At 44.5% G+C, this 26,046-nt stretch overlaps 5 protein-coding genes across 8 annotated transcripts in view; 2 read left to right on the forward strand and 3 right to left on the reverse strand.

Moving 5' to 3' along the window:
- LOC105569984 (trinucleotide repeat-containing gene 6C protein) overlaps window positions 1–13,337 on the reverse strand; it is a 33,834-nt gene extending 20,497 nt beyond the window's left edge. For 2 of the 4 annotated variants that reach the window (XM_012026881.1, XM_012026880.1), the window contains exon 1: window positions 12,907–13,337. The gene's annotated coding sequence lies outside the window, so the exon portion shown is untranslated. The remainder of the gene's footprint in view (window positions 1–12,906) is intronic. The other 2 variants (XM_012026877.1, XM_012026882.1) reach the window with 2 other exon arrangements.
- A 1,456-nt stretch (window positions 13,338–14,793) lies between these two features.
- On the forward strand, window positions 14,794–17,269 carry LOC105569985 (stomatin-like protein 2, mitochondrial). Its single transcript, XM_012026883.1, has 7 exons — window positions 14,794–15,113; window positions 15,194–15,307; window positions 15,504–15,651; window positions 15,740–15,988; window positions 16,089–16,244; window positions 16,649–16,893; window positions 16,977–17,269. Exons 1-7 carry the CDS (start codon window positions 15,051–15,053, stop codon window positions 17,160–17,162), a joined length of 1,161 nt encoding a protein of 386 aa, XP_011882273.1. The 5' UTR covers window positions 14,794–15,050; the 3' UTR covers window positions 17,163–17,269.
- Window positions 17,270–17,447: 178 nt separating this feature from the next.
- LOC105569986 (protein KRTCAP2 homolog) lies at window positions 17,448–18,625 on the reverse strand. The gene is made up of 3 exons (XM_012026884.1): window positions 18,444–18,625; window positions 18,005–18,223; window positions 17,448–17,730 (listed from the first exon to the last, which is right to left on the reverse strand). Exons 1-3 carry the CDS (start codon window positions 18,445–18,447, stop codon window positions 17,558–17,560), a joined length of 396 nt encoding a protein of 131 aa, XP_011882274.1. The 5' UTR covers window positions 18,448–18,625; the 3' UTR covers window positions 17,448–17,557.
- Window positions 18,626–19,984: 1,359 nt separating this feature from the next.
- On the forward strand, window positions 19,985–22,011 carry LOC105569988 (ribonuclease H2 subunit B). Its single transcript, XM_012026886.1, has 5 exons — window positions 19,985–20,204; window positions 20,357–20,595; window positions 20,678–20,963; window positions 21,163–21,389; window positions 21,668–22,011. Exons 1-5 carry the CDS (start codon window positions 20,117–20,119, stop codon window positions 21,755–21,757), a joined length of 930 nt encoding a protein of 309 aa, XP_011882276.1. The 5' UTR covers window positions 19,985–20,116; the 3' UTR covers window positions 21,758–22,011.
- Window positions 22,009–26,046, reverse strand: part of LOC105570106 (unconventional myosin-Vb-like) — a 6,441-nt gene continuing 2,403 nt past the window's right edge. Inside the window, 8 exon segments of the mRNA XM_012027071.1 lie at window positions 22,009–22,869; window positions 22,977–23,259; window positions 23,488–24,163; window positions 24,349–24,510; window positions 24,929–24,983; window positions 25,020–25,412; window positions 25,536–25,565; window positions 25,844–26,042. Coding sequence (XP_011882461.1) covers window positions 22,750–22,869; window positions 22,977–23,259; window positions 23,488–24,163; window positions 24,349–24,510; window positions 24,929–24,983; window positions 25,020–25,412; window positions 25,536–25,565; window positions 25,844–26,042 — 1,918 coding nt within the window. The 3' untranslated portion in view covers window positions 22,009–22,749.

Here is a 26,046-nt window from a genome sequence, read left to right on the forward strand (position 1 = left end):
AACGGCCAGAACTATGTGTTTAATGTATCAGGAACTCTAGAACTATTCTAAAAGAAGCCAGAACTCTCAATAGTTAATGAGTTTCCACGAAATGAGACGCTAGCTTCACATACACGCCGCGGATCCCTCGGACGGATACAATATCAGTTGCGTGGCACACATTTTTGCGCGACACCGGCGGCCCGCGAGAGGTCTCGACTTTGCAAGGAAGTTCGCGGTCTCGTTCGCGGAGGGAAAGCCTCGCCGCCTATTAAAGGCGGATTAAAATAACGAGCTGTATGCCGAATGAGGCCGCCGTAATAAAAGTTCACTCCCTCCGGTGTCGAAGGACGCGTGCCGATAAGAGAAGAACACGAGGAAAATTGATACCGTCTTTCCTCCAGTAGAGAGAGAAAAGAGAAGCGAGCGCGAGAGAGAGAGAGAGAGAGAGAGAGAGAGAGAGACTAGTAGGGCAAACGGTAACGCACGGCGAGTTGGCAAAGTCTTTTTTATCGGGACACGAAGGAGTTATTATCAGCTCGAGAGAACTCATTAGCCTCTTTATATGTTGCATAAAACTCGGTTCATAATTATTCTTAGAGCGTCGGGCGTTATCGGCGGATCGCGCGCGTTATCGCGCACGAAAATGCATGCAGGACTCCGGCACGGATACGCAACACAACGCGGCTTCGGCGTCTTCGTCGTTTCGTCACGTCCGCTCGTGCTTCTCCTCGCGTGCGAAGTACGTGGAACTATATACGCGAATCGCAAACGCGACGGAAATCGCGGCTCTCTTCCTCTCCCTTTTCTCCGCATTTACGCTGCGGGCGCGTCCGCAAAAAAAAAAGACTGTTTAAACGTCAAGATCGCCGGCGTTTAACAACGAAACTTTCGTGCCTCCTGACCTGCGAAATCTTACGCTCGCGATGAAGTTCGCAAATTTGATCATATATCCCACCTCTTCGAAAACTCTGGTTGGCTCAGAGTTTGACAATGCTTTATCCTTCATCTATGTTGCCTCGTCTTTATTCTTCTACGCTTTAACACTTACACACTATGTATATAGCTCAAGACATGAAAGCATCAACATCATATCCACAAATGTAGCAAAGGTGCAAACGCTTTTTGCTACATTTATAGCAAATATAAGATTCCAAAGAATCGAAGGATTATAACTGCAAAAATTAAGAAACGTTACAAAGGATGTGTTGACTTAGAAATTGCAAATGAAGAAAGTGATTGGGTTCCCCAAAATATATGTAATACTTGTTATAAAATGTTGCAAAAAAGGGGAGTATCACCGAGGGGAAAGAAACGTAAGAGAAAACCATTGCACAGATCCTTTGAGAGTAAAAGAGTCCGGTATCACAAGCAGAGGTAGTAATTGAATTGGTTTTGCAGCTCGAAGACTGTTTTGCGAGGTGAAGAAAAACGTATACCCTATAAAAAATTCAATAGTTTTTTAGCAGACTCTTGATTGATCAAGAATTTTATAGTATTGTAGAACTTCATATTCTGGATAAGAAATATTGCAAGAGTGGACTTAGTGTGCACTCAGTACGCTAGTGCAACCAACCGAATTCGCTATTACTTAGTAATAAAACAAATAATAATAATATTGAGAGAGAGAGAGAGAGAGAGAGAGAGAGAGAGAGAGAGAGAGAGAGAGGGGGGGGAGAGAATTTCAAATTCCGGCGCAACTTTTTCGCCCCCGAAAACGTAACGCGGGGCCGCGCGTTAAAGCCCCACCGCGGAGGATCGCTCGTCCGGAATTAAAAGCGGATAAACGTGATTTGCACACGAGAAGCGAGATAAATTCCCGCGCGGCGCAACGCACGGTTCGCGTGCGGCAGTTAATTCGCGCGATGACGCTAATTGTAGCCATGCTAATTCGATTACGTTACGCGGGGAAGGTCGTCGGTGGGTGCAGCGCGCTCGTGATCAGACGCAGCGATTTTATCGGATCAGCGAACAATGTGACGTGTCTGTATCGAATTGTCGCGAATAATAGCACCGCCCTCCCCTCGCTCTCCCCCTCCTCCTCTCCGCCCAATCGCAAATGAGATATCACATTTGTCGAGTAAAACTGTCAGCCAGCGGTGCAAAAATACACCGCGCGCTGTAAAGCGATTAGGATGTTCTGTCAAACGTGACGCGATTAATCGTAACGCATCGATTGGCGGCCGAATCGTCTCGGCTACCAAGTGAAGTATCGCAATGCTGTTTTTTTCTTCTGGCGAGATGAAAGTTTGTTTAAAAAACACAGTTCGTATTTTTCTGCATTTGAGAATAATAGGCAGAGCGGTACAGATTTCGAGTTGGAAAGTTGCCGCCGAAGGGTAAACCGCTGACCAAAATCGTGTACACCAATGCCCACTAATGCCCAGTGGGCATTACATTATCTTATTATCTTATTTTATCTTTATAATGCTCCAGCAAAGTCTAGTGTCCAAACTAATACCCAAAGAATGCCCAGTAATGCCCAGTAATGCCGCAAATCTGTACACCACAATGCCCTCGGCGGTTTACCCCTCGGTTGCCGCGATACGTCACGTCCCTTTGGATTTTTCAGTAAAGGAATTTGGTCGTGCCATCTGCTCCCGCTTAAAAATTCGACAAACATGTCGTCCTCTTGAAAGGAGCACAATTAATCAATTTTAATCGAGGGGAGGAAACCGCAAATATTTTTACACGGCCGTGCATGTACGTTACGTAAATCGTAAAAACACGGATGTACATTGACCTCCCTAATAATTCAGTAATCGAATCGTCCTCTCGTATACCATTAAACCCGCGATAGTCGATGAAACGGAAACGACGGCAAGAACTCAGGACGATAATTAAGCCGAGAGATAGTAATTAGGAAGGTCATAGATTACAGGGTTTAGGGACGTTGATGACGTGCAATCCTGAGCTAACGCGAGCAATCTATGAGAACGGTCGCGGGGGAGAAAAATTTCACGATCACATTTGCGCCCGTCGCGTCTACCCAGAGACGGATTTCATTTGCGAAACAAAGTTTTCGAGCCAACTTCCGCGGGCACACCGTGGACGATCAATAAGAGACGCTCGGTGTCGACGAGAACCTCAACCTGTGTGCTCTTCAACCGATAACGAAAGCTAAAACGCTCGCGATACGTTTTTTCTACCCGTGGAAAACGACGCGGAGAGATTGTCCTGAATTTCTAGCTGAAGATCAATCGATGCGCATCTTTGTTATATTATTATTATAATTATAAGAACTTTATAATAGTATAATTAATCGTTATTAAATTGTTGCCGAGGCGGAAACCGCTGAAGGCATTGTGGTGTACAGATTTGCGGCATCACTGGGCATTTTTTGGGCATTAGGACTTGCTGGGGCATTATAAAGATAAAATAAGATAAATTAAGATAAATTAAGATAAAATCAGATAAATGAAGATAAAATAAGATAACAAGATAAAGTAATGCCCACTGGACATTAGTGGGCATTGGTGTACATACAAGATTTTGGTCACCGATTTTCCCCTCAATTGTTGCAGAGCAACTGACGAGCAAATGGATGCGAAACACGAGCCGAATACGTGTTCTTGCGATATGTGCCCAAGTTCACGCGGTTAAGATTATTTACGATCCCCGGGTGTATCCGTTTGACAGAAGTTCTATTTTAAACGCAAGCGCGATGTTTAATGCAAAACGCGAGAGATAAGAATAAAATGGGGAATAAAAGAAACACACGGGCCGGCTGTTATCGACGAGACACGCGTGACATAATAATGACAAATATTTAGCGACCGAATCGATTGACATCTTCTGCTCCGCCGGAGTGTATTATCGAATGAGAGAAAATAGCCGGCGCTGGGCCGGTGTCGATACACTGTCTAATCGGCGTGAATGCGTTATCGAGATAAATAGCGGCGTAAGAAAATCGATTTTCATCGCGATGGGCCGTGTGCATTCTGCACTGATACCGTCGCTAATAAATTGCTCGTCGGCGCGATCGCATGTGTCCTGCTGCAGCGACGGTGAACGTAATAAACGACGCTTTAACGGCTGTCTTCGTGCGTTACGTAACGGGTTTATTTTTATTTTCGAGCGCTCCGAAATGACACGCCAGAATCATCACGCCGACTATACTCATATCCCCGTGTATATATACATATATATATATATGTATATATAAAACTACAGGGTGGGTCAAAAGTCACTATCTCAACTTATTGAAATTGCACCAACGACAAGATAAGACCATCTTTCACTCTCTAAGGGCCAGTTTCACAAACGTTGGTTAACTGTTAACCAGAGTTCAGTCAACGCCCTATCTTTTTCTATCTTGTTCTCTAAGAAGAGACAGAGGATCAGTTAACCTTCGGTTAGCAGTTAACCGACGTTTGTGAAACTGGCCCTAAAAGTCACTCTGGGAAAAAGAAGGCAGTTAGCAATCCATTTTGAGGCCAACAATTAGTAATTGAATTATTTGGATTGTTCCGAGGGGGAAACCGCTGACCAAAATCTTGTACATACACCAATGCCCACTGGGCATTACTTTATCTTATTATCTTCTTTTATTTCATTTATCTTGTTTTATCTTATTTTATCTTATTGTATCTTATTTTATCTTATTTTATCTTTATAATGCCCCAGCAAGACGTAATACCCAAAAAATGCCCTAGTAATGCCCAGTAATGCCGCAAATCTATACACCACAATGCCCTCAGCGGTTTCCCCCTCGGATTGCTCATAACTCTAATCTTTTACGAATTTTACCCCGCGTAACTAGAAAGCGCAATTAACTATTCTATCTATATCCAAGATTTGAAAGTAATGCTAATCAGTTCTCTCAATTAGTCCTGTCGATATTCAGTAACGCAGAGATAATTTTCACTTAAGGCACTAACTGAAATTAAACAAAAATTTTCCCAGAGTTACGAACAATCTAAATAATTCGATTACTAATTGTGGGCCCCAAAATGGGTTGCTGTCTTTTTTTTCCAGAGCAATCAGTAGATTATCACTGAAAACAGTAAATCAGTGTTAAACAGTGACTATTCACTGTTTTCAATAATAATTCACTGATTGATTTTTAGAGAGAACCTTCTACTCTTATTTGACAGTGAATTAAGTATGAATTAATGCACCGCCATCCAATCAAACAAAAATAATGTCCAAACAAAATAATACCCAACGTTTGTGAAACTGGCCCTTGGTTTAATTCATCCTTTGTCTCTTCCTAACTGTCCCCTTAGAAAGAGACAAAAGATGTGATTTAAACTAAGATCAAAGTTAAACGACAAACCTTGGTGAGAGCCCAAGGTTAGTTCGCTATTCAACGAGTAGTGACTTTTAGCCCATCCTGTATATATGCGCATACACATTAAGACGTATTAGGAAGTGCTTGGTAATGCGGTGACATCGGCAAAAGTGCTGTAACGCCGATGCGATGCCGGCGCGAGTAATCCAGTAATCTTAATTACCGTTCAATAGGCACGGACGAAATTAGATCCCGTCCGAGCGCGACGAGAAAGAAATTATCTCGTCGCGAAACGAGAAAAGGAATGCCCGACGCAGCAGCGCGGGCATTCCGTTCGGAGCACGTCCAAGTTACGTGAAAATTGCACGGGAAATCGGTTTGCATTCCGCTTCATCGTTGAAAAAGGGAGCGCTATTTCCTGGCGATTTTGCATTACGTCGCGTAATGCAAAGAGACCTCAGCTCCCTTAAAGACACACGAGCGTGATGGACAGAATGGCTGCGACACCTTTTTTTAGATTACGTTCCAAAATCTTCTCCGACGAATATTTTAGTCGATGGCCATTCCAAAATCATTTTAGCGTTTCCAATCTGTTTCTCAAGTAAAATTTTCTTCAGAGAAAATGCTTTGGAACGTAAACCTGAATCTAAATGCACGTTTCTAAACTTACTAAAAAAAAAGTGTCGCAACCATTCTGTTCATCACTGTACTGCTATCAGCTTTTATATCAGTATCTTCAATTGATATCTGCAATTTCAGAATTCTCAGAATCAATGCGGATGAATGAAGAAAGGCGATTTTTTAACGAGGTATCGGTGATACGTAGAGATAACAGCTTGAACTCGTCGTCGATTTTCACGAGCGAAAAAGAGAAGATGCTGTTTGCAAGTATTAAGCCTGATCTATTTACAATGCGCTCTCTACGCCTAGCAACATTCTATTTTATACGAGTATAAGTAAAGAAGCATCGCGAGATTCTATCCCGCGTTTGTTGTATCTAGGGATATTTACGCTCGACGTTAATGTTATCATTACTTCGCGACATCCGTATCGCTTCTGGCGATTGTGAAAACTGCCATCTAATTAACAGACAAGAATCGATATGCGCCACAAAAGTAAATCGAACGTCGAGCGTCCCTGTTTGACAAATTTTCCAAGCGCGCTAATTGACTGGAAGATAAAAAAATATCAAAAAATTCTAGACTCCCCTAGCCTGTCGACCGGTCGACATGTCGCTCGGAAAAAATTCGCCCCACGACGGATAAAACCCTATGAACACTTCTTCGGCAGCGCCTTTCGAACGCTAATGGCATCGACGGACGAAATATCGATACCTGCCGAAGAGTATCCCGGGACGCGCGCGACACACACACACACGCACGATGCATCGTCAGCATCCCTAGATACCCGCACACGTCTACATGGCGCATGCACGCGCGCGCGTGCATGTCGCACCGGTTTGCGTCCGCCCCGCTATATGCACGCAGCGTTAGCTTGGCAACAAGCGGGCGGGCAGCCGGTTGCGGGGCAAGGTCGGCTCCCCCCCCCCTCTCTCTCTCTCTCTCTCGCTCTCTTGCTTACTCGCGCTCTTTCTGTCTCTTTCTCTCCCCCAACTCTATTTTATCCCGGGCATATATTTATTACGAAACTCCCGTGTAGTATATCTCGTCGCGGTACGCGCGCTGAAACCCGCTCGCGCAGAAAATTATGTTCGGAACTCGCAGAGATCGGTGCGTATTCCAGTATTCCGCGGGAAAAAAAAGAGAAAAACGCGCGAGTGTCCGATATGCGCTCGACCCCCGAGTGTCAGGGCGGGGTAAAGCAACGCGCGCAGAAAAATCGCGAGAATACACCGATGAGGATCACGATATTATCTATTTCTTTTCTTTTCCTTCCGGTTGTCTCCCTGTCAGCGAGCTGTTCGCGAAAGTCACACGGTCATCCTCGCGATTTTCGCGCGTTCCGAAAGTCACTGTGAAAGGTAGCGGTTGCAACCTTCGTGTCGCGCGACTCCGTGAGCTGACGATTCCTCGAGCAACCTCAGGTCCCCGAGCGGTGATTCAACCGTAAGATTTCCGGATGCGTGCCGGAAGTCGCTGAAAGAAAACGCGCACCATTCTTGGTTGCGACACTGTAGGCCTTGTTTTCTCCCGTGTCTAATTTTAATCTTATTTCGGTTTTTTTGTCCTCCCGATTATATTAATAACAAACGTCTATTAATTGCAGATCTATTAGTCTTCCTGTTATTTATGCCTCCCTTATAGGTGTCGATAATACCGTCTGGCTCGCGTTAGATACAAGTATAGCACATTGTAATAAAAGCAAATGTCAACTTGTTGCACAGAAGAATCAGCAAAAAGCGCCAGTACAACGTCAGCTGTTATTATCGCGCAAAAATAATAGAGATTTAGATATTAATAGCCAGCGATAAATTAAAAATCGCGGAAGATCTGTATCTTGTTAAAAGCATCCCGCTTTAATTCAGCTGTAACGTTTACAATTGTAAATTCCACGGACGTAACGGTATGTCGGATTAACAATAAAGAAGCTGTCACGCACAAAACTGTTAAATTCTTTGTATCCTCCTCCAGTATGCGACAGGTCTGCGATAGCATTGCTGCAATTCCGCGACGTCGGCGATCGCGGTGCACGATAAAAACGTCGTTCACATCCGCGAGACGACGTCAATTTCAAAGGCCCTTCGAACACGCAAGCCGGTTTCAAACGCTTCGCCGCGGTGCACAGCCGGGACTTTCCCCGCGCGAAATTAAGGATAACGCGAATTCGAGACGCGCGGACGAAAGCCGAGACTCGTCCCCGCTGCGAGACGATTTTCGGAGCGACGTGGCAGCGGGATTAAACGCCCGCGACATTTTCCTCTTCGCGCGTAACGTACAGGCAGTGTACGCACGAGTTTTCCGATTTGCGAAAGCGATTTTAGTGAAAGCGAGCGCAGTCCAATGTCGTTTCTCCATCCTATTCTTCCGCGTGCCTCAGAATCCCGCTCCGTCTATTTCCAGCGCGGTCCCGCATTGTTGTTTAAAAGAAAAAAAAATGCCACGACCCTTTGCGCGCCTCCAATTGCGAGAAAATTACGATTGTCATGCGACGCGTCCTGCTTCGCAACCCGCAATTTTCTCTCCTATCGTTTTCTAATACCTTCGCGAGTGATAAGCGGATGACTCACTCTAATGGCGAATTCGGTTGCTCGCACTAGCGTGCGCTGAGTGCACACTAAAGCCAACGGTACACGATTTACGGTATACTATTTTTAATTTATAAAAATTGACTATAAACAGGCCTTAGTGCGCACTATAGTGCAAACAATCGAATTCGCTATTAGTTTGCACATAGGATTCACTACGGGCTCAACATGGCGGTCAACCAATCAGCAAGCGAGACGCCGATTGCGCTTCTCTTATTATTTAGGACTCTAGTGTAAACAACCGAATCCCCTACTAAATGACCGGACCAGAAGAAATTCGTCCGAACTTTGAAATAGCAGTAATTAGCAGGTGAGGAAACTGTCGGGGCTCCAAAGCGGCTCAATTAGAGTCGTATAAATGAGACAGTACAAAATGATCGCGCAAACATTTTAACGTGGCAGGAATAAACCGGGTATTCCTTTTATTCGCGATCCGGAATTGCGACGTCTCAGCACGCGATCGTAAATACGCCATTGCTTCTCATACACGTACACACCTGAGTCTCTCTCGAAGCAGTGAAATCCAAAAAGAGACACCTGTAATTGCAAAGACAATTATGCGGCGGTGCACCACGGTATTTTGTTTCTTGCCAACTTTTACTAGTCTCCGTATTTCAACCGCGATTAGCGCAAAATGTGACTGCATTGCCAGATACAACTGTCGAAAGTGCTACACTGAGAAAAATGCTTTAATTGTATCAGCAAGACATGTATGATAGAATGTATTTTGGTTAAACCGAGGGGCAAACCTATGAAGTATGTATAAAGCTGATATTGCATTAGTCGTACGATAAATTTGTCAAGCATGTTAATTGGTTGCAGGATAGAAAAGTTCTCGGGTATCTAGAAATTTTCCAGCTTGTAGCCACAACCAACGCGCTTAGAAAATTTGATTCAAACCCCGGCTGAGGTATTATTTTTCGCAATAGACTTAACATTAAAATTATTTAAACCCTAACATCCTGTCTTGGCTCTTATTCCTTCATTACTTCGTATTTGTGTTTTCACATTAGAGCCTTATGCATTTTATTGTCTAATTTCTAATCGTTTCATATAAAATAAAAGAACAGAATCGCTCGTGCGTCAACGACACGCCTAAAATCAAACAAATACTCCTCGTTTCGTTAGCCTGGCATAAGAATCGCTGACGTATCTATGTCGACACAGATCCTACACACAACGTGATCCCTTAAGGGGATGCTGGTGTAATTCTGCACCTTTGCACCTTTCTAACGTAGAAACTGTCAGTTCACGGAAACATTTGTGTAATATACAAATTAAATGGCTTACGTGTACAGATCGAAAGCAGTTTGCTATTCCGGCTAAATTGAAGAACAATATGGCATCACTGAAACTAAGGTTGTAAGTCTAATAAAAAATAATAGTGAGCAACACACATACAGTACATGTAGTATGTGTGTATTGCTCACTTTTTTTTTTATTAGACTTACAAGCTTAGTTTCAGTGATGCATTGTTCTTTAATTTAGCCAGAATAACAAGCTACTTTCGATCTGTACACGTGAGCCATTTAATTTGTATATTACACAAATGTTTCCTCGAAACAGACAGTTTTAAGTGCAAAAGGTGCAAAAGTGCAGAATCGCTCCAGCATCCCCTCAAATGGAGATCGTTGACACGGTCGAACTCGAAAAATACCAAGGGCCCAAAGCTCGAGTGCGAGACGCTCGCTATGCGAAATAGCGTCCGGTGGGGTCGTCGGAAGTTTCGTCGGTTTTTCCGAAGTAATCGCGCAGAGATAATCGCGGTGCCGCGAGTGAGTCCGGCGATGAACGGACGGCAGATAAGATAAATTTAACATTTCTCCTGGGCATTATACCTCCGGGCGACCGACGACGGCTCGCCCTTCGTTGTGGTGGAACGCGTTCGGCGACCGCGTCACCTAACCTCTCTCGGGCGCGCATGCGCGCCACGCGCTCGACCTAGCCTGTCCGCCACAGTCGCGGCAAAGAGGAAGAGACCGAATTATTTTTGCAACGCGCCGCCGCCGCCGCCGCCGCCGCCGCGCTCCCGGGCGTCCGTAATCGAATAAATATCTTTTTTTTTCTCTCTCTCTCTCTCTCTCTCCCTCTCTTTCTCCCCGACTCTCTCGTACGGTCCTCGGACTCCCGCAAGTCCGTTTATCTGCTCCGGTCCGATCTATCCGCCTCGCGTGGTTCTCCACGTCGCGCGAGAGCGAGAGGAACGGTCAATTCCTCGACCAGTTAACATCGATTAGCTCCGTCAAGCGCCCTCCGACCATTCCACGTAGTGCACATACACGCGCGCGGTACGCTCCGCGCTAGATCCGTTGGGTTACTTCGTATACATAATCGAACGTATGCACACCGTCGGCCCCAGCGCATTAATCGAAACACGGGCTGCGAGGAGAGCCGGAGCGGCGGAGGGAAATGCGAAATCCCTCGGGGACGAAAACCGGCGTGACGGCCCTTCTTCGTCGTCGTCGCCGCCGCTGCTGCAAATTGCGGGGGAAAAAAAAATAATTTCGATCACTTGCGTCGTGAGATCCTAAGTTCGTCGATCCCGCGAACCGTGAAGTAAAAAGGAGAAAAGGAAAGAATCGAGTTCGAATAAACCGATACGATCTCGTCGGCTCGGATTTCGACATTACAGAAACGAGAACGAGACTTCTGCGCCCGTCGCCCGATAAGAAAAACGGAGTAAATGGCGCTCAGGCCGTCTGCAGGCCAGCGGCGGATGCGGAAAATTCTTTCGGACAAGGCGCCGAGTCGGAAACCCAAATTAGACCTATCTCGAATTTCGTCGTTTTTAACCAATCATTTTAAACTTGTCGAAAAGTCCGATTCTGGTAATCTTTTTTGACTTCTAGGTACTTGAGTAAGGTCAGCCTATGTTCTTTCAACTTTGGACTGTTTCGGTTGGTTTATCACTCGAGTTTCATTCCTGCAATTTCATATTTGTTTCTATTTTTTACTTTCTCTGGTAACTTTTTCCACTTTGATTTCTTACTTTGCCGTGAAATTCAGTTTATATCCCGGGATCAATTCTGTATCTTACAATACAGTGAAAATACTAAAGGTGAGCGATTTTATCTCTAAGGGGACAGTTAGAAAGAGAGACAGAGCTACTCACTTTTAGCATTTTCACTATAGTGTAAGATACAGAGTTGACCCCCTAGTGTAACATGATTATTTCTTTAGATCCGCCCTTCGGGCCTCTCTCTCTCTCTCTCTCTCTCTCTCTCTCTCTCTCTCTCTCTCTCTCTCTCTCTCTCTCTCTCTCTCTCTGCCGCTACAGAAAATTTATCGTGTCCGTTTCGCCGGTTAAAAGGCGAACGCCGGTTCCTCCCTTATTCTCAGCAGGTCGAACACGCAGCTGCTTACTAAAGGACAAAAAGACGAGGTATCCTCGGACGCTTCCTCGCCCTCTCCCTCTCCCTTTCCCGCAAATTAAAGAAACTGACGAACGCTGGTCGGTCAAGTTTTCGCGCGCAACCGTCCTCGCACCTCCTGTCGTTACGAAAGATTCGCCTAATCCGCGCCCCCGAAATTAGAACCGAGAATCTCGGCTTCCGTCTCTCGCGACGACGCGGAGCCCGTGGTACGCCGAGAGTAACGCGCGCCCCTGGGACTTTCTCCGCCGCTCGCGCATCCACGGCGGCCCCGGCCCTGCGGGGCTCACGCAGAAACGCCGATCGTGTACGAGCGTACTTCCTCGCCAAGTGAAACGGTCCCCGGCTCTTTACGAAGTCGCGTCATCAAAATCGCTACGTCTCCCCCCACCCCCCTGCGGCGTCTCCGCCTCTTTTACATACGTATATCTATGCATGTCCCGCAAAGGGCTAAACTATATGTACAAATAAAACATATAAATGGGATAAATATAATACATGGGTGCAGATAGAGAATGTATAACATATTTAGCCTCAGGATCTAGAAAGACGCGGCTGAATTCGACAAATAATTTTATTCGTAACGCGAGAGACAAGCCGGGGCTTCTATAACGGAACCTAAACCGCCGATGCCCGCCCGCGACACGTTCCGTCGCGCTCTCGTTCCGATCGAGGATTCTCTTTCCTCCTCGCCTCCTTCCCGCGCCGCATCCGGGGTGTCCGTCTCCCGACCCCGACGTCGCGCTCCCCGGGAGACTGACACGTTGGAAAGCCGACGCGCACCGCTCGCGGAACGTCAGCCGTGTGCAATATGGTAACCGGCGGCGTATCGCGACGGCGGAAATGCGCCACGGCGCGGCTCCTAGCACCGCGCGCATCTTACATAAGTTTCCGATTTCCCTCAAGACTGTCAACTGTCCGCGCCCGACGCCGCCGCGTATTTATTAGCGCGGCGCGGCGCGGCGCGTCGTCATCGACGCGCGTACGCGTATGAGCGCGCGTCGATGCGTGCGCGATGCGCCGTGTATCTCGCGGACAAGGGGACCGGGGCCGTTTTCGCGGACGTGCAATTTCTGTACGTGCGCGCGAGACACGCAGCACAGGAACCGTGTACTCACCTGCGAGACGATCCGTCGCTTGTCTCCACAACGTCGGTCTCTCGCTTGTCACACGGCGAAATCACACTTTTCACACACTCAAAAACCACATCTCGTTACGATCACAGTGTTCTTATTGAAAATGCTGTTAAGAGAGAACGTGCGGTGCCATTAAATAGGGCATCTGGCGTCGGGGACTTCTCGGACGGCTTCAAAGATGGCGCCCGTCGCAAGTGGAATATTTCCTACGCGTTAAAATTTTCCCTCCCCTTTCCCCTATGTTGTTACAAGGGACAGTGCCAGTGCCGCCAGAACGTGGAACGGGGCGGCTCCCTCATCACTGCACACGCCACTATCACGCATAGTGTATCGATGTAACCTGAAGTTTCGACACCGACGATAATAATAATGCTTTATTGCAATGCACAAAAATTTTGCGAGTACAAGGTAATCAAGAAGATACCCTTATCGTGCGTTAGTGACGTCTAGTGGCAGAGAGGGGACTCCTCATTCCACGTTCAGCACTGACAATTCTCGCGCACGCGCGTCAATAGGTCTGTTCTTTACAGCTGAGTTACCCAATGCTACAGTCTAACTAAAAAGAACAAACCCAGGAGCACGCCAGTATACATTTAAGCCCGCTGCAGACGATGCTATTTTTCCTGCTGGATTGCTTGCAATTTAGTAAATTACTAGGAATCCTGAATGCTGAGTGGTGCAATGATAGTAATTTACTAAATTGCAAGCAATCCAGCAGGAAAAATAGCATCGTCTGCAGCGGGCTTTAGATCGATTATAAAGCGGGTAGCACACACTTTTGCATAAGTGCATAAGCATATGCATAACGAATTTGATTGGTCCATAAGCAAATGCATAAGGAAATGGACCAATCAAATTCGTTATGCATATGTTTATGCACTTATGCAAAAGTGTGTGCTCCCCGCTTTAAAGTACTGTGGGGTTTAGGCTGGGTCTACATAGAATATAATAAATCGTGTCCGTAAGGAAAATAATGAACAGCGATTGGTCAATTTCTTCCGACACGACTTACTACATCCTCAATGCGAGTCGCAGAGTTGTAATCGTAAGAATAATCGACTATGATTAGTCAATTTTTATATGTCTGACGGAATTGACCAATCGCAGTCGATTATTCTTACGACTACGACCATTGTAGACAGAACCGAGAATCATTGTAGCGGAGGCTTAATGCGGGGTCTACAATGCGAGTCGCAGTCGTAAAGCCCGTATCAGACTACGGATTGAGATTGAGATTGGATTGAAATTTGACCATATATCTGGAGTAAAAGTTATTGAACTTGAGATTAGTAAACTTTACTGTGATTGGTTAAATTTCAATCTAATCCCAATCCCAATCCGTAGTCTGATACGGGCTTAAGAATAATCGACTGCGATTGGTCAATTCAGTCAGACACATAAGAATTGACCAATCATAGTCGACTATTCTTACGACTACGACTTTACGACTTCTATGTAGACGAGAACTGCTTTCGCGAGAAGATCGAAATGATCCGGATTAAAATGACCCTGTGCTATGATTGATCAAATTTGGAATTTCATTGAATAAAATGTCAATGTGATGCTACGAAATTTCAGATTTGACCAATCATAGCACAGGGTCATTTTAATCCGGATCATTTTGATCTTCTCGCGAAAGCAGCCCAGGGGCTCGATTCTTGAATTTATTCGAAGGAGAAACATATACGAAAATTCTGCTCTTACAGAAAATTTGCAAGTTGATTGGCTATTCGCATAGCTTTAACCAATCGACTTTCAACTTTTCTGTCAGAGCAGAATGTTCGTATACGTTTCTTCTTCGAATGATTTCGAGAATCGGGCCTCAGGCTGCAGACAACACTTGAGATGGTTTTGAAATAAGAATTTCGACTATGAATATCGGCCATGCTATGCCGTGCACGAGAAAGTATACTGGCGACAGCCAGGTGTATTTTCGAACGCGCTATTAAAGCACAGGCGCGTCTCTGAGTTTCGTTTCTGTCGTGTCGGCTGCTCCATGCTAGACGACGCCGGGTCGTCTTCCAAAGAGTATTGCATTATTCCTGCCGTCTAACCTACGAAGAGGCGTACTCTGTCAGTCTACATCCGTATTCCTCGTACATTCTCGTAGCCAGTGTGATAAAAAGATGTACAAACGCGCGGTAACCGGCACTGCCGTGATACTGGCCAGGAACTTGGGACTCGTCAAGGTGAAATTTCCCCTGCGGCTCCGACTCCGACCTGGGATTTTGAATCCGCGGAAAGTCTCACGGAGCGTTTTACGTTGCAGGATCACACGTTTGCGGGCGTAGCGAGTAAAGCGTTCAGCACGGCGGTCCAGAATTCGCGGTACAAACCGCTAACCCCGATAAACACTATCATAATGTTCGTTCCGCAACAACAGGTTCGTCACCACGTTTAATGTACGGCACGTTAGTCACGTACGCCAAGTTATTGCAGATTTATTCGTATGTATAACTGGCGAACGAATCTCCCTCACAATTCGACTTTGCGTACCCGTTAGATTGTTCGAAGTAAGACTACGCGAAACAAAATTAAAGCTTGTCAGTCGCTAGCCTATAAGAAAGCGTTTTGCTTAGGCATGGATCGTAGAACGAATGGGAAAGTTCCATAAAATTTTAGACCCAGGTCTGAACATTTTGCTTCCCATCATCGACAAAGTCAAGTACGTGCAAGTTTTGAAGGAGATGGCGATAGATGTGCCGCAACAGAGCGCAGTTACGTCAGGTGGGTATCACAGTCTGATGCAAGCTTTCCGAGTATTGCGTATGCGCGTGACGCACGGTAATCTGATCGCTTTCCAATTTTCTTTCAGACAACGTGACTCTGAGCATCGATGGGGTACTGTATTTGAGAGTAACCGATCCTTATCTAGCGTCCTACGGCGTTGAGGACGCCGAGTTTGCCGTAATCCAAGTAGCCCAAACCACCATGAGATCCGAGTTAGGAAAGATATCTTTAGACAAAGTATTTAGGGAAAGGGAAGAATTGAATGTCTCCATTGTCGAGAGTATCAATAAGGCCAGTAGCGCGTGGGGCATAACGTGCCTGCGGTACGAGATAAGTAAGTTACGAAAGTAGTAATGTATGATAGCAAGTGTCGTACGCTGCGCGTGATCGATGCCAGAACAATTTCTACCCAAGTACTTGTATTTGTACGCTAGGGGATATAAAGTTGCCGTCGAGGGTGCAGGAAGCGATGCAGATGCAGGTCGAGGCCGAACGAAAGAAACGTGCCGCTATATTGGAGTCTGAGGGTGTTAAAGAGGCCGAGATAAATGTGGCTGAGGGCAAGCGACTCGCGCGAATTTTAGCCTCAGGTGCTGCTACTATTCGTATTCGGTATAACCATCGACATATAGAATGGACTGAGCGTTGCGCGCGATGTGCCAGCACACGCTCTGAAGCGAGAAAGAAACACAATAGGATATATCTGTCTCTCTTCAATATAGGACCGTCTTGTTAACTGTTAAAAGATAGCGAGAGAGAGAGAGAGAGAAATCCTACTGCGTTTCTCTCTTGCTTCAGAGCTTGTGCTCGCACGTCGCGCTTAACTCTCGGTTCATTCTACGCGTCGAGTGTAACTTCTAATCAGTGAATTTCAGGCAGCTACGCTGCTTCTTGTAATTTATCCGAAAGAGCAATTTTAATTATCGCACATGCGAACGCACGACTAGGGAGAAAATCAGGTTTTGTAATGACAAAGTTGATTATCGTACCGTAGAAGCAGTAAGGCAGGAACTGATAAATAAAGCTACTGGAGAAGCCGCGGCGGTAGTGGCAGTGGCGGAGGCACGAGCCAAGGGATTACAGGTGGTTGCAAATGTCCTTGGCGCGACGGATGCGAAGAACGCGGCGGCGCTCAGCGTAGCGGAACAATACGTCAATGCGTTCGACAAGTTAGCAAAAGTTAACAATACATTGATATTGCCAAGTAACGTAGGAGACGTTTCGACGTTCGTAGCGCAGGTTTGTCGCTCGCACTGTTTCACGATTATCCATTAAAATTGTGCCGATGGTATCATCCAAGTGTTTCTCTGCGTTCTTCACAGGCGATGGCAATTTACAAACAAGTAATGCCGGAACGCAGCAACAATAGTGAGCCGAAACAAGTAACGAGCAATCAGTCGAACGCTTCAGTTCAGATGGAGGATTCTGACGAGGCGTACGAGTATTTCAGCGACAAGGAGGAGGCAGAGAAGCACAGGAAACCGGAAAAACAAAAACCCCGAATATAAACGTTTATAACCGCAATAAAAAAATATTTTCCTATTTTTCACATGTTATTTAATTAAATTTCGCGATGTAAATATCATGATATACGATCATAAAACATTTATAGTTACGCCGAACTTACTTCATTAGTTTCCTTTCTTGATCCTTTTCCCATCATATCACAAAAGGGTAAATTCTTTCACATTTATGCATGTACGCACGAATGCAAGTCGACAGCGGCGTGACTCACGATTAAAGTTTAGTAGAAATCCCAAACCACGCTTTACCTCGGAGAAAGTAACATCCAACAATTTACAATTGGCATTGTATTACAAATTGGAAGCTTTGCATGGAACATATGATACTATGATACACATGATAGTAAAAAGATATGAAACGCAAACATCCTCGTGCCTGTTCACTTGCGTTTCTTGGATTGCAACACTGTAGTCTGTACTGACACGCCATACGTTTCTTGAGAAATTCTGTTCATATAATACAACGCAACCAAAGAGAATATCAAACACGTCGTGGTGGACACGCGATGGATCAGGGCAGAAGCGATTAGACTTAGAGTCAACGAGAAGACCACTGTAACAAAACGAACGTTATTATATTAGTTTGCTTGCACATGCCGCTTCAACATTACTTGTCTTCGTGTACGATCCGCTTAAATAATTCGCTTTACACCGAGTAAAACTTGATCGTGATGGGCGGACCTCTCAAAAGCCAAATCGACTGCGAGAAATAAAGAGTGGAGAACATTAGTGAAATCACTGATTGCGTGTGTCGGTATTAAAATTATGCAAATCTGATCGGTTTGACCTTCGAGAGATTCCTCCAGCGATGCTACTTGTACGCATACCTTCTGGAAGTAATTTCTGTTGAAATGACTTTCCAAATAAGGTACTCTCGAGGTTTCCCACTGCGGTCAGCGTACAAATGAACAGCAGGGATCCGACCCATCCTCCTAGAATCGTTCCCAGCTGCGACGAGCTCAGCCAGACTTTGTACATCTGCATGCCGGAGAACAGCAACACCATCAGTATTGACGAAAGCACGAATGACACTCCGCTGCTAACAGCTGCAACATAAACGTATCACGTTAGATGGATTCGTCGAGAGACATGGGAAAAGAACTGTAAGGTCGTGACGAGGCTGAGTATCACTCGACTGCTGACGGCGCCTCGCAAAAATAATAATTCCAGGGCTCGCCTGCTCCGCGGAGGAGCTCGCGTGTCAAATTTTTTCCGCACGATAGTCGACAAGTTTGAGCATACAATTTTCAAAGTGCCGACACTTACCCATTGTCGCTGAGAAATTTGGGAAAGATCATAAGGAACGATTGCACAATTGTCCCTTATTTCTCACTCACAGTGAAAAAATTGCGTATTAACTATTACTACACGAACGCTCATTTAGGTTAACTGCAGTTTACAACCGGCACTCCACGGCACTTTGCGTCTACGTCAGCAACACGATCGAGCAATGCTCAATCGAATAAAAGATGTGCAACACGTTCTTTTCTAGTTGCGTTCCCAATCCCAAATTTAAGGCCGGTATTAAAGGACTCCGCATATTTTATATGAAAAATGGCTTGCAGTTAGATTTCACCGAAATTAAAATATGTTATTGCCCACACTTTCCTGATAAACAGTGTAAATGGGCATAACCTCTTAAAAGCAGTAGTTTAGGAGCTACAAAGCTTCAAAGCCTCAATATTAAAGCCTCCGCTACAATGATTCTCGGTTCTGTCTACAATGGTCGTAGTCGTAAGAATAATCGACTGCGATTGGTCAATTCTTATGCGTCTGACTGAAAATGTCGCAGAATAATCGACTGCGATTGGTCAATTTCGTCAGACACATAAGAATTGACCAATCATAGTCGACTATTCTTACGACTACGACTTTACGACTTCTATGTAGACGAGACGAAAGCCTCCGCTACAATGATTCTCGGTTCTGTCTACAATGATCGTAGTCGTAAGAATAATCGACTGCGATTGGTCAATTCAGTCAGACGCATAAGAATTGACCAATCGCAGTCGATTATTCTTACGACTACGACCATTGTAGACAGAACCGAGAATCATTGTAGCGGAGGCTTAAGGCTGGGTTTACATTGTATGTCGTAAGTCGTGTCGGAAGAAATTGATCAATCAGGCTGGGTCTACATTGGACGTCGTAAGTCGTGTCGGAAGAAATTGACCAATCACAGTTCATTATTCTTCGATCGTAAGGAGAATAATAGACTGTGATTGGTCAATTTCTTCCGACACGACTTACTACATCCTATGTAGACCCAGCCTCACAGTTCATTATTCTTCGATCGTAAGGCTGGGTCTACATAGAATGTAGTAAGTCGTGTCGGAAGAAATTGACCAATCACAGTTCATTATTCTCCTTACGGTCGAAGAATAATGAACTGCGATTGGTCATTTTCTTCCGACACGACTTACTACATCCTATGTAGACCCAGCCTAAAGCCTCCGCTACAATGATTCTGTCTACAATGGTCGTAGTCGTAAGAATAATCGACTGCGATTGGTCAATTCAGTCAGACGCATAAGAATTGACCAATCGCAGTCGATTATTCTTACGACTACGACCATTGTAGACAGAATCATTGTAGCGGAGGCTTTAAGACGGTCTTGAATATGAATACCGACCTTAGTTTAATTCATGTCTCTTTCTAGAGTAACAGTTGGAAAGAGACAGAGAACGAATTAAACTAAGCGTAAAGTTAAGCGACGTTGGTGAAACCGAGCTTTACTTTAATTTATTAATGATAACGCTAGGGCACTCGGACGATGTTTCCGAACGCAGCCCTGAAGAGAGTTTAAAGGTCCCTCTTTTTACCAAGCTGAAAATGGCGGACTTTCATGTCGCGTCAATATGTGAGCGCGCGAATGGTCGAGCGTTCTGACACTTCTGGCGTCCAGCTGGTACGATAACCCGCGACGGCACGCTGGAAAATGCCGCGCGCCAAGAGTTTGCCGCAGAAGCTAGTCCAGGTGGCGAGCTGTCATCCATCGGCTAGCACGTGGGTGTTCCTCATGAAGGGTGAGCGCGAGGATAATTTACTGCCGTTCGCCGTGACTGACAATTCCCACGGTCTCCTTTCCACCGTCGGCCGATCCCCGCGTCGATCGATCGCTGTGCACTCCTCGCGAGGAACGACCTCCAAATTGCATACCCGTAAAAATCTATTTCAGAGGATACTCTGGACGGCGCCAACGGGTGTCAACCGGAGATCGTCAAGCTCAGACATCCGGCCTCCGATAAATCTGCTGTATTCGTCTTCAGCCCTGGAAATCTCACGGTGCGGGAGGTTTTAATCTTCGACGAAAAGAGGAGATCATGGTTCATCGATAATAATGTCAAATCCGACGGCAAGTTGTACCTGTCGACGCCGATCGATCCGATCTTCTTAGCTTTACCGTACTTGAGAAAGGTAATTGTAGAATCTCACCTTTCACCTCTGCGGACAGTTTTGAGATGCAGTCCTTGGAAAACAAATGTCCTTTTTTTTACAGTCGCAATTAGCGCAACCTGTGGAACAGTGTCTCTGGGACGAAGACTTCCCAGAGACGTCTCGTCTCGTGCAATGTGAAAACTTGAACCTGTCGCTGGTCGCCGATCGTAAGGGGGACGAGTCGCTCCAAGCGTTCAAGTTCAATGAGGAGAAGTCATTAAATTGGTTGCGAAAGAAGGTGGAGAAGGTGGCGCATGTGTTAAAGGAGAAAGGAGTTCACGTGTCCCAAGGTGCTACGAGTGCGACTTATGTCAAGAGTACCAAATGTGAAATTGGTACGGAAGCAGGTAAGAAAAATGATGTAATATCGCGATTATGATACTGTATACGTAACGAAAACGTTGGATAAGATCGAACATTTGAACATTTCTCGATATCTTACAGTTGAAGCGAGATCTAATGAGATCTTAAACCAATTTTTGTAGGCCGCCATCTACAAGCAAGATCAATTTATTGACAAAGCACTTATCGAAAATTTTCTTATAGAATACTTAAAGTATGCACATGGTGTTGTGTCAGAGTACCTTGCTGAAGATCTCTCAAAGAAGCTGGCACAGCATTTAAATATACCCGACGAAATGGAGAGTAAAAAGCGCAAGCTGACTAGTCCTCAAAGTGAAGCCGAAGAGAAAAAACTTAAAAGAGATTCCGTGGAAGAGAGCCCAGCTTTGAATGTAAAGAAGCAGGCAAAAGACTTGAGTAAACTTGAAAAGGTCAATTATTAATAAAAAATAGTAATTGTAATCATTGCAATAAATTATATAAATATCAATGTATAATCACAAATGAATATAACATCAGTAATTTTTATCTGTTAAAAAATTTACTGCTGTTTCATACTATAGTAATGTTGCAAGATTGTATTTGATTTGTTTCTTTAAGATCACAGATATGGAAGAAATATTCATGAAGTCTATAAAGAATTTTCAAAACAGTGCACATGTTTTTGAAACGAATTTAATTCAACTATCTATTTTTTATTTTTTTACAGAAAAGCGCTGCTCCTGGTAAAAAGGAATTGGCTAAACAGAGAGCAGCGGCGGGATCTAAAAGCATTACTAGCTTTTTTCAGAAGAAATAAATGTCAACAAAATATAGAACGTTTTTAAAGATCAACGTATTATAGGAATTTGCTATTATATCTTATTTTAAAACATTTTACTGCTAATTTATATATTTAACGTCTTGTATGTATAAATCTATGTGATATTTTAGCCAGGATTATGTAACAAAAAATTTTCCTCCAATATACTTCAATGAATTTACATCATATAAATATTTAAACACACGAGTATACAACAAGAAACATTTAATAAAAGAATATAATGTACTAGCAACTAAAGTCATATTTTTTACTCCTTATTCTCGATCCAGTTTATTAATCTTAGAAATAATGAACTGTAAGAAATTCAAAATTTGAAATTAAAAAATTTGAAGCTTGAAAAAATACAATATGATTTAATACAAATTTTACAAGCTAAATTTATTAGAAGTGTTTTTGCTGTCTACGTTAGAATTGGAAAGACTGACAACTGTGTCAATAATATACAATAATGTAATTTTCATTAACGCACTTGAAGGAAGAACGGATTCACACGAGATCTGTGTCTCTGAGACTATTAATCATCTTTAACATAAATAATATGTAGTAATAAAAGAGTTATAAATTAAAAAAATCCTTGTAGGAGCTTCGTACTCGTGCCTCCTTCACAACTCGACGTACAACGCTATACAGTAACAATAATCGAAAATATCGCTCTTTCTCTCGCTTACCGAGACCTAATCGTCTACCTACGCAACGGAAATTGACTTCGAATTAGCGATTAGGAATACGACATATCGTAAAATCTACAAATTACCCGAGTAAAAAAGAAATATATAAAACGTGATATCGATGGGCCGCTCTCGATACGTCTACGTCTAAACGTAGCCGGATTACCGGTATCACAAACTTCCTGTACGAACAAATGGACTAAGCGTGTTTCGGTTATTCGCGTACAACGTTCTCAACTAAAGACACACAGTACAGTACAGTGGAGCGGGGATCTTGACCAGGATCGTGCCTGGTCTGCGTTACACCTTCTTGAGCATGGGTAATTGAAGCACCTCCGGTACCTTGATATCTTCAAGTCGAATATCTGACGGATTGAATGAGAATCTTACGGGATAGGAATACTCTAGAGCCATTAGCAGCTGAAAGTAGAAGAAAAAGAACGTTGTTATAAAGCAAATCTTAAGAGTGTCTTTGAGACGCTCATTTTGTCGAAGAATTGATTCCTAATCGACTGGAAGGTACTTACTTGTTCGTTGTTCTCGCCGCGCTCCTTCAGCTTGTCTTGTACTTTCTTGATAAACGAAACCGGAATTCGACTCTCGTAATCGTAGACGGGCGTGTACAGATTTAGAATTTTCACTATTTGATTGGCCGTCAGTTTATAACTCATCTTGCAGACATAATTAACGTCCTCGTCCGTTTTCCGTGCTTCCAGAAGCTGCAACGCCTGTATGATGGGCTGCAGCGCTTCTAACGCGGTTTCTAGCCGTCGGTGCCTGCCCCACTGCTCCAAATGGGTAATGTTATACCTTAAATAGCAGACGGAACACTGTATAATTTCTACAAAGTTTAAATATTCAATGTTATTACACAAATAAATAAAGATCGAGCCCTGATTTAGAAATGAAGATTAGAAATTGAAGAAGGAGGTAAAAGTTTTTCTATCGTTTCTCTTTTATATTTTCTATAAAATAATTGTACGGATATATTGTTAGTAAGTAACAACAAAATCGAGTATTAACACCGCGATTTCTTACCTTATCTGTATACCCTTGCTCCATCGGCAGAGTTCGCTCCTCAGCAGTAGGTTGTTCAGTGCGCTGGCGCATATGAAGTAAAACAATTGCTTAAACAGGTGCACCACAACCTCGTGATCCACGCCATGATACTGTAGCGTCGTGTGCACCGATGTCAGCTCGCCCAGAAGCGCACTGAACACCTTGCGCAGCTTCTGCTGCGTGGAATCCGGCTCGCCGCCCATAAACGACGACCTGGGTCGCCCGGCCTTGTCGGTCGGACCGGATATCGCCTCGTGCTCCAGCAAGGCTGGTACTGTGAGGGCTCGAATCCTCTCCTTGAGATTCGTGATGAGATCGTTGAAGATCCAGAGAGCCGTGTTACTCAGTACAATATGAAATTCGCTCAGGTCGAAGTTCCTCAAGCGCTGCTCGTTCTGCCTGGGCGTGTTCTCGATCTTGTCGCCGGAGTATTGTTTCATGTTGTGCAACAAACGCAGGGTGTTGCTGAGCCAAAGCACTCTGGAGTCGAAGTCGTCGCGTTTCTTCAGCACGTGTTCAACGGCATTCAGGTACTCGATCAACAGCGACTGTGCCTTCTCGTCATCGTTGATGCAATCGGCATGTCTGGTGCACATGAAGAGAATGTAGGCCGGTAAGCCTGGTAATAGCGTCACCGCTATTTGGGGCTTCAGCTCTAAAAAAAAAGCAGAAATATCGGATAAACTAGGTCGTATGCATATACTGGCAGTAGAAAGATATAACGAAAGTCGAATAATAGAAATTTTAATTGTATCCCTCGCGGAATGAATTTTACAAGTTAGAAAGTGTTTAGAATTGATGAATAATTGTCAACAGGTTGATCGATACGAGAGGCGACACCGATGACCATGTGGCGTATGATGACGTTGATATCCTCCTTCCTGAATTCGAACATTTCTTCGTAATCCCTCTCCTTTTTGCGAATGATAGGCATGTTACTTCCGTCTCCATGAGTCCCGGAAAGAGCGACGCAGCCATTCGCGTATTCCACCGCGTTGGGTACTGCAAGTAGTTGAAATTTTTCCATTAATTCTTGTATTCCTCGAAATTTTCAGGAAACCGTACTCGACACAATATGCAGGCGACAATGAATGATGGTATGCGTGATCGAACTGACTGAACAGTTTGTATGTAATTCTCGTTAAGTTTCATCAAAACTTGTATTTTTAACTTAGCTTCTATTTCTTCATAAAATTCACATGGCTCAAATGTGATAAACATAAGTTTGAAGAAATAAAGGACTAAGAACCGTGACAGAGTGTTCAATGTCTAAATATTTCATATTTTAAATTAATTTAAATACCTCAGCCAGGATTTCTATTTCTTCATTTGATCTACCGAAGATCTTACTGTCTTACAAATTATTCGGACAATTCAATGAGATGATGATTATGTTAACATCTCAAGACCACGCACTCACCGGCATTTACATAAGAAAAGCGTTCCTCGCATTCGTCTTTGATAGCATTAGAAGATTATTAATTATTATTATTAATACCTTTATTGCACACGACATCCTGGTCCTGGTCCTGCTCCAGCAGGAACAGATCTTTCTCCTGCTCGAGTCGATACTTTAGATTCTCCTCAGCACCGCGCTGGTTGCTCTTCAATTTCTCGGTTGCTATCGAGAGTTCTTTCCGTAATCTTTCAATCTCCTCCTGCAGCTTCCTATTCTCCGCGTCCTTCTGCAGAGCACTTCTTTCTTTATCGTGCAATATATCCATCTTCTCGTCCTTCTCCCGCTGTAGAGTTTCCTCCATCTTTTTCAACTCCCTCTCTTTGTCTTGCACCACTCAGTTTAATTTCTTATTCTCAGCGTCGACAGCGGATTTCAGGCTTTCTAGCTCGCACATCAAATCTATCATCTCGTTTTGAACGTTCTTCATGAGTTGGCTGCCTTTCGCCTAAAAAAAAAATTCGTACGTTTCTATATGTATAGCGTCAATTCTATGGATTCGCGAGAATGGGACGGAAATGATGACTCACGCAATTTAGATTAAGATAATCGGTAACTTTATTTGGCTTACAAACTCGTCTTTCCGGCGGCCGACCAACAACTGACTCCGCGTACATTACGACGGTTACCCCGACTTCGCACGCACGTTACCGGAGCATGTCCGTCTACATCCCAAATATTATGGATCACGCGAACAAAGCGTGATCGGTCGATCTACTCAGTGCTTTGCATATAAAATGTATAATTTAAGCTTCTGTAGCGATCGTGGCGCAGAAAGTAAAGCGCTGCTCTAGTGAGCCGAAGACCCGAGTTCAAATCCGACTAGAAATCGTCGGTTTTTATTCGATCGCCGCCTCTCTAAAAAAAGAGACAACCCACCGAGAGTGTACTGGCGCGAGCCATGTTGCCCTTGCCGCGCGTCTGCAGACCAAGAATCGTCCGTTTCACCTGCAAGTACCATCGCCTCTGCAGCCAGCCCTTGACACGCGCCTGGATCTTCACTGCCGCTCTCTCCCTCCTCATTGCCTCTGCCTTTTTCCGTGCGATGTAACCCCTGCCGTATCTCTGAAGACCCAGAATGG

Source organism: Vollenhovia emeryi, unplaced genomic scaffold, assembly GCF_000949405.1.
Source record: "Vollenhovia emeryi isolate VEMERY1.0 unplaced genomic scaffold, V.emery_V1.0 DF939122.1, whole genome shotgun sequence".
NCBI lineage: Eukaryota > Metazoa > Arthropoda > Insecta > Hymenoptera > Formicidae > Vollenhovia > Vollenhovia emeryi.

Coding starts and splice junctions, on each gene's coding strand:
- LOC105569986 (XM_012026884.1), bottom strand. Junction 17,731..18,004: donor ACAGAAATTACTTCCAGAAG/GTATGCGTACAA, acceptor GTTTTGTTACAG/TGGTCTTCTCGTTGACTCTA.
- LOC105569985 (XM_012026883.1), top strand. CDS start 15,051: ATGTACAAACGCGCGGTAACCGGCACTGCCGTGATACTGGCCAGGAAC. Junction 15,114..15,193: donor GGAACTTGGGACTCGTCAAG/GTGAAATTTCCC, acceptor TTTACGTTGCAG/GATCACACGTTTGCGGGCGT. Junction 15,308..15,503: donor TGTTCGTTCCGCAACAACAG/GTTCGTCACCAC, acceptor CGTTTTGCTTAG/GCATGGATCGTAGAACGAAT.
- LOC105569988 (XM_012026886.1), top strand. CDS start 20,117: ATGCCGCGCGCCAAGAGTTTGCCGCAGAAGCTAGTCCAGGTGGCGAGC. Junction 20,205..20,356: donor GTGGGTGTTCCTCATGAAGG/GTGAGCGCGAGG, acceptor AATCTATTTCAG/AGGATACTCTGGACGGCGCC. Junction 21,390..21,667: donor ACTTGAGTAAACTTGAAAAG/GTCAATTATTAA, acceptor ATTTTTTTACAG/AAAAGCGCTGCTCCTGGTAA.